The sequence below is a fragment of the Poecilia reticulata genome, linkage group LG22 (assembly GCF_000633615.1).
Source record: "Poecilia reticulata strain Guanapo linkage group LG22, Guppy_female_1.0+MT, whole genome shotgun sequence".
NCBI lineage: Eukaryota > Metazoa > Chordata > Actinopteri > Cyprinodontiformes > Poeciliidae > Poecilia > Poecilia reticulata.
Genome location: NC_024352.1, coordinates 6,693,116 through 6,700,646, shown reverse-complemented (window position 1 = coordinate 6,700,646; position 7,531 = coordinate 6,693,116). Strand labels below are relative to the sequence as shown.

The following is a 7,531-nucleotide window of genomic DNA, read 5'->3' as shown; positions in this document are numbered from 1 at the left end:
TGTGTGTGTGTGTGTGTGTGTGTGTGTGTGTGTGTGTGTGTGTGTGTGTGTGTGTGTGCATGTGTGCGCGTGTGTGTGTGTCACCTCTCAGCGTTTGACTCATGATTTCTAATGCCAGTTTGTCCCCTGCACATCCGTTTGAGCTTTAGAGTTTCACAGTTTAATAATCTTTGGATGTGATTAGTTTTCTTAATCGCCGTCTTTCGCAGCTGATTTGTTTTTGTATCTCCCTGAAATTACTTTTGTGTTTCTTTATTGGATTTTTCAGAGCTGAGATTATTATGAAAAGTCTTCCACAGTTTCCTTTTTGTTGGCTTGCACTGCATGATCATAATGTCTGTCATGTCAGAGCAGCTTAATTCGAAGTTTCCTTTGCCTTTTTCCTTATTTGTGTGGTATTTAGCCACTGCCTCGCTTCATGGCCAACGGCAGAGTTGCCTTCTACAATGTGACTTGTCGGGCAGAGGATGGTCTGACTCTTAGCGATTACGGGAGCTGTGGAAAACTGCAGCATGAAAACACATCCTGCAGCTTGCCTCTTCCTGCCGGACGTTGCTCATGTAGCCTGACGGCGTCCACCTCTGCAGGGTCATCGCCCAAAGCCCTGGTCTGGATCTCAGGCTCCTATGAAAAAGGTAAAGCTACAGCCAGACACGTCATCCTGCAATAGCAAAACGCCTTGAACTTTTCTGCGTTTGGTTGCCTTAAAGCCACAAGCTTCAATTTATTTTACTGGGATGAGAACAAACTAAAAGAGCTTTAATCAGAGACGCTACCAGGAGGCGTATGGTAACTTTGATTCAGGTGGATACGTTTCTTCAGTTAAGACAAAATCTTTCTGAAGAAACTAGATGTAGACCAATTTAAGAAGAAAACCTGTTAGAGGCTTTGTAAGACTTGAGACTGGAAACAAATGCATTTTCATTACAGAAAAGTTTCTTACTCAATTATATTCTCAACAGTGGAGGTTGGTGTTGTTTCAAGACAAAACGTGAAAAAGTTCAACAATTAGAAATTCTTTCTGCATCATTCATGGCGCTGGCATTGAGGTTTTTGGTTTCCTAACTCCGTTGCCTCAGGCCAGATGGAAGACAAAGTAGAGGCTCCCTGAGCCATTGTGCACACTTGTCATGAACATCGAGATGACTTATGAAAAATGACAGTACAACAATAATATGCACCGATCCGCAAGGTGAGCTGAGTCAGACGTCAACGACTGACAGCGTGAATCATTGCTGTGCTGTTATTGTCGCCATCGCCTTTGTTTTCTCTGTGCCTCCAGAGCCGCTGGCTCCGGCCGAGCTCACGGCCACGCCGCTGGGTGACGACAGCGTGGAGGTTCGCTGGAGGCCTCCGCCAGATCTGTCGGTGAGCGGCTTCGTGGTGGAGTGGGTTGCAGTCAGAGAGGAAACCAGCAGAGTTCTGTACTGGGAAAAGCTGAATAGTTCCTCTACCGAGCTGATCATCACAGGTAGCCCAGCTGGATCTCCTCTTCTGCAGTGGGAAACCGTCATGGCTAGATGTTTGTATCATTACAGGCATTTTTTAAATTTATCTTTTTAGAGGGAGTGAAGACAATGGAACGTTACGCCGTCTCCGTCAAGGCTCTGTATGGCGAACAAGGAGCAGGAGGAAATTTAACGCTCCATGTTTATACGCAGGAAGGAAGTATGTGACCGACACAGCATGTAAAGAGATAAAATAAAAAAGTCTTATACAGGAAAAATTGGGATGCCACTTAAGATTTAGCCTTTCCCTCTTTAGCTGAAGGAACTGAAAGGAGACACTTCTTGTAAGTGTTGGTGTTTGACGTTGAACATTTTCCCGACTCCTCACTCTCAGTTTTATGAAAGTGAAAGTGAGGAGCTTCCAATGTGATAGTTTTGAGTTATTGTCATGTTGGAGGCTCAAATTCTGCTTTAGCTGTCAAACATATGATCTTACACGTTTTCCTTTAATGCACAGAACAACTTGTGGTTCTGTAATGGTGAGCGGGTCATGGCTTATTAAGAAAGTAAAAGTGAGGTTTTGGCTTCCTGTGGAAAACCCGTGCTTAGTTACTGGGCAACTATTAGTCAAAAGCGGCACCAAAATAAGAGAAGTAAATATTTTCACCTCACTTGTTTGTTTTTTTATAAAATTACTAGTGAAATCATTTAAAATCTTAACATTAATCTGTACAATTTTGAACAAGAATGATCAACTGCAGTCCAAGCTTGCAGTGAACAAGACATGTCTCCACCCAGTACTTGGACAGCACCGTTCAAAATTGTATAAAAATTAGCTGTAGGAAACTCCTTCATTGCACTACTGAACTTTCCTTGTCTTTTTTTATATGTTTCTCTGCTTAAACAGCTGCTTCTTATACATTAACCCTGTTTCAAAACCTGTTTCTGGTCTGAATACAATGAAAAGAACGGTTGAAATCTTACATTATAAGCCTGGTGGGCCACCAGGCTTTCCTGGCAATCCCATCAGGCTAAGCATTGTTTGTTTATTTATTTTAAGTTTTTTTTTTTTTAATGTTTGCCTTTTTTAAGACTTTATGGTTGTTGTTAGTGATATACAAGACTTAACAATAACTAATTACCAGGTGATCTTTTCAAATTTCCTGTAAACGTGAAACTTTATGAAGTCAAAAACACAGTAGGCCATTGGATGACTGCTCTAGCGCCCCCTACCACCAGGCTTAGCAAGTTTTCTGGTGGGAAACCCTGAATTCATCAGTAAAAGAAACTTAGTAGTTGAGTTCATTTTTACTCATTGTCTCCTTCACTCTTCCTACTGCCTGATTGACAGTAACAGAGCTACATTTTGCAAAACTTACATTTCAAATGTATCCAGAACCAGTCGGGTGCTTTTAAAGAAAACAATTTCTGTTTTTTTTTTCTTTTTACAGTAATCTGTAACGTTTCTTCTCCTGTTCTGCATCCGCAGCACCCTCAGCTGGTCCTGATGTGCGGGTGGAGCACATTTCTGAAAGCTCAGTGGAGCTCAGCTGGAGTCCCGTACCTGTGGAGCAGCTTCATGGCTTCGTTAGGAGCTACGCCCTCGTTTGCACCACCAGAAACCAGCTGGCAAGGAGTAAGCAAAGAGTCACACACAGAGCATCCATTCCCTCGGATATACAGACTGCTGCTGAATTTTCCTTTGGTCTAGTAACAACGCTGACATATTTGTTGTGCTTTTTAATTTACTTTTTATTTCGTAATGCTATCTCAACAGTGACTGTGAAATAAACCACAAAGGAATTTTATGTGATAGACCAACACAAAGTTTCTACATCCTTCTGTTTCTGGATCTGGAAAGAGAAGCAAAATGATACCTGGTTATGATTTTTAGTCAGTCAGTCAGTCAGTCAGTCAGTCTGTCTGTCTGTCTGTCTGTCTGTCTGTTTTATTTAGTTTGTTAGTTTATCTATTTAGTTGGTTCACTTATTTATTTAGTTAGTTGTCAGTTCTTTTATTTGGTTTATGTATGCATGTATTTTGTTTTGCTTTTGTTTAGTCATTTATTTATTTAGATCCTATGCAGTTTATCTCCTTTGCACATCTAGTGTGTCTATCTAAACCAGAACTGCAACTAATGATTAGTTTAGTAATCAATTATTCTGGTGATTAATCAATTAATTGGATAATTTCTTTTTAGCTATTTAAGCTTTTTTTTAAAACATTAAAAATCCATTATATAACATTGAGATTAAATCACTCTATCGACAGTACTGGACTCTTTATTAATCAAGTCACAGGATTTTATTCTGGTGTTTCAGAGTGATAGGAGCTGAATACATGTGCAAGCCACACCTTTCAGATAATGGTATTTATCGGTCGAGTCAAGTTTATTTATATATTGCATTTCAGCAACAAGGCATGATACCTGTTTTACTGTTTTCTTGGTCTATCTCATAAAATCAAAGTGAAAATCATGTTTGTGGAGTACGGATGCTTTAATGTTGAAATCTTTCAAACTATTTTCACTGTTTTCTCAGGTGTAACTGTGCCAGGCGACCTCCACCGCTACACTCTGGAGAATATGTCGCCTGGTATATACGACATATTCATTCGCGCCAGCACCGGCGCCGGTACTGGTCCAGCTGGGAACCCGGCTAACGTTCACATTGGTAAAGCCCAACATGCGCTCAATATTGGCAAATATCGTAATACCGATGACTTTAACTCGACTTTATGTGTGTGAAGGCTCTGAGGAAATATCGATAGTGATCTGCATCATCGTTCCACTGCTGCTGATGTCACTGGTGCCGATTCTGATACTCCTTCTGGCTCAGAGGAGAGTGTAAGGCATAATGTTGTGTTTTGGTTCTTGTAGTAAAGCAGAAGCCTTTCTTTATGACGTGTTTGTTTTATTTTAATAATTCTCCCTCTGCTTTTTTAGGATAAAGAAGAAGCTCTTCCATAGAGTGCCAGATCCTTCTATCAGCACCGTGTCCCAGTGGAACCCTACAGCCAGCTTCGAGGTAACGGGGCTCAGAAAATGTTCAGGTCGTTTTAATTTAAGGAAATGATAGAACTTTATAAGACATATATTTTGTATTTTATTACTACCCAGTTTGATTAATTTCAATCAAACTGTTCAGTTCAGTTTGTTTAAATTCAGTTTATCATTTGTTTTAATTGAATTTATTAACATTCGGTCCTGCCTGCTGTGATTCCATTAAAACTTCATTTCCAGTATATTTCAGGTGAGTTTAGTTCAGTAACTTGATTTGAAGGGACATATTGAGTGACATGACGTATGTTATCTTCTTTATATATTTTCAGCCTACAGACGTTTTTATCTCTGTGGGTTTGGAGGCTCCACGTCTGCAGCTAGATGATTGTATCTGTCACACAGCAGATTCTTAAAATAACTTGTTTGTTTTAACCTCAGCGCAAGAAGCTGATTATGGAACAAGAGAAGCCAGAAGTCAGCTTCCCTAAAGTCATCAGGAGGCGAGATCCAGAGCAGGCCCACAGCTACATACCCATCTGCAAAACTCAGCTCTGTCTCGACCCGCAGCTCTCCTCTTTCCCAGCCCGAGCATCAGATAGAGGATATATCACAAACGTGACCAAGACCCAGTCTGCCAATGATCTTTCCATCAGGCCCTGCAGCTACTCCACTGTCCTCTGCAACCAGTTCAACCAGAACCTGTCGTCCTCTCCTCAGGCCAGTCAGGAAGCCGATATGTGCTGTAATGATAATAACCAGCCAGCAGATGGAGTCAGTGAGTCATTAGTCATTTTTCTGGAGCGCCTTAAAAGCCTTCAGTCTTCTTCACCGGACTTCAGCTGTACTCTTCCTTCCTGCGTCTCACTTGCTCACCAGACTGACTCACCGAGGTTAAACTCGACGCTGTCGGCTTATAGGAAACTTCCGTCTGACAGCTTTGCATCAACATTTCCCTCTCTTGCCTTTATGGATTTATCCTCATCCCCTGTGGAGTTTGGCCCTTACATCTCCACTGATCGCTACATTAAGATTTAAGATTATTTTCTAGCAGGAAGTGTCCAAAAGATAATTACAATGGGGTATCATTTTTGAATAATATCTCAGTTTTTATTTATTCGTTAATTTAAACAAATTATTTATACCCTTGTATCAATGGAGACGTCTTCAGTGCTTTTTGCTTACCTGCTCTGGTATTTTTGCTCATTTATGTTTCGCAATGAACTCAATGTTTTTGAGGCTGTTTGCACCATTAGTGAATCAGTCACATGAGAGCAACCTGATAAGTTTTGGTCAAAACGTGTTAGCAAATACTGACTGTAATTCCTGACTTATAATAATGATTCTGTCAAATAAAGTTGTGGAAGTCAACTTCAGATAAAACAAAAATAGTTACTGTCTAAATGTGTCTAGACCTCACAGTGAGATATATATGTATATATATATATATTCTCTTATTGATGGTTGTAATATGTCTTTGTTTTAAAAGACTTGGTGGAAAGCTCGTTAAGTTTACGTCAGCCCAAGTTTCGCTAAACATTCCAGTCATTTCTCTAAATTTATGATCACAGAGCTGTGAAAATGTCGAGTCGCTGCTTTTTTCGGTGTTTGAGCCGTTTTGAAGTTTTTTAAATGTGAATATTTGACTCTTTATTCCAAGTGGGGCGACAGTGGGAGTTCATCCTGTAACCGGTCTGAGGAAGACCCTTCACCCGCCTCGCCTCCGTCAGACTGATCCTAAGCACCACCAGTGTGTGAATGTGTGTGTGAATGTAGCTTGAGGCGCTTTGGGTTTGATTAAGCGCTCTGCAAGTACAGGACATTTACCGTTTTACTTTATGTTGGGAATGAAACGTATGTCTTAAACTGTAAATAGCAAACTGTTGTGCCTTTAACTTTCACTCGAATGTTTAAAACTGCAAGCAGCTGAAAACCAATCCAGATCCTTTGTTGATTGGTGGGATTTTGTGTTAACAGGTTTGAAACTAAAATCTTAATTTAATAATCTTAATAATTTTGATGTAACTGTATTCCAGCACGGCAAGAAGTTGTATTTATGTTTCTTGTTTTCTGATCAAACTTGTTCCGTTTCCTCTTAACATTGCTGCATTTTGGAGAGTGACAAAAACCTTTGTCTAGTTTGTAGATCTGCAAAAGACAAACTGTTGAAGTAAGATTCAGCTTCAAAGAAATGAGGCATGTTTATTGCATGTTTTAAATTTGTGACCTTATTAAAACATCTGCCTTGTCCATAAAGCTTTTCTGCCTTGAAAAATGTTGACACTGCTTATTTGACGCCCGTTTTTTACGTAAAGTTTAAAATATTTAACAGTAATTAAAATGAACTTAAGTGCGAAAAGAAAACATTACAAAGAGGAACGTATTTTAGTTACTGTGATGTAGAAAAAGTTGAAATGTGTGTTTCTTGTCCTCTACATTTTGAAGAACTGGTTAAAAGTGTGACCATGTACATTTGAAACCAGATTACAACCTTTTCCTGTTTTTAGTTGAGTTAGAATTACCAACATTATTTCTATGTTACATTTAAGTGATATATATGTATATTTTTTTAGATTTTCTTTTAACCTTTTTGCATTAAACATTTCTTGTACAGATGTTTTACAAACAGGAGGGGTGCGGGTTGGAGTCCCCCCATTGATTGTTTATTCGATGTTGCATGACTCTTTGTTTTTGTGTTTAATGATGTAAAAGCACTTTGAAATGCCTTGATGCTGAAATGTGCTATACAAATAAAATTTATTTTGATTTGAGCTTGGCTGGTTTATTTAGATGGTGCTTTAATATTTCCACATGACGTTCTGTCCTGCATTTCATGAAGTGCACATTCTGCCACGATATTCAAACTTCACAGTTGGAATATTGTTATATATTGAGTATTGTTGAAGCTCCCACCGTTTTTATCCATATGTAACAAAGTTCACTGAGGCCAAACAGTTACGGACTGATGAAGCTTTTCTTCCAAACGTGCAGAAAAAGAGTCAAAGTTTCAACCCTGCCACCTGCTGGCCAGCTAAAGCTATTGCACCCTCCCAATAGAAGCCCTGACACTTTAACTCACCTCAAT

General features: G+C 39.6%; 1 protein-coding gene across 1 annotated transcript in view; it reads left to right on the top strand.

Annotated features, from left to right (window-relative positions):
• The window catches only part of LOC103458450 (interleukin-6 receptor subunit beta), a 27,220-nt gene extending 20,039 nt beyond the window's left edge, over window positions 1-7,181 (top strand). The window contains exons 8-15 of the mRNA XM_008399274.2: window positions 402-635; window positions 1,283-1,471; window positions 1,564-1,668; window positions 2,938-3,084; window positions 3,989-4,120; window positions 4,197-4,293; window positions 4,393-4,474; window positions 4,888-7,181. Of these exons, the coding sequence (XP_008397496.1) occupies window positions 402-635; window positions 1,283-1,471; window positions 1,564-1,668; window positions 2,938-3,084; window positions 3,989-4,120; window positions 4,197-4,293; window positions 4,393-4,474; window positions 4,888-5,484 (1,583 nt within the window). The 3' untranslated portion in view covers window positions 5,485-7,181. The remainder of the gene's footprint in view (window positions 1-401; window positions 636-1,282; window positions 1,472-1,563; window positions 1,669-2,937; window positions 3,085-3,988; window positions 4,121-4,196; window positions 4,294-4,392; window positions 4,475-4,887) is intronic.
• The last annotated feature ends 350 nt before the right edge of the window (window positions 7,182-7,531 follow it).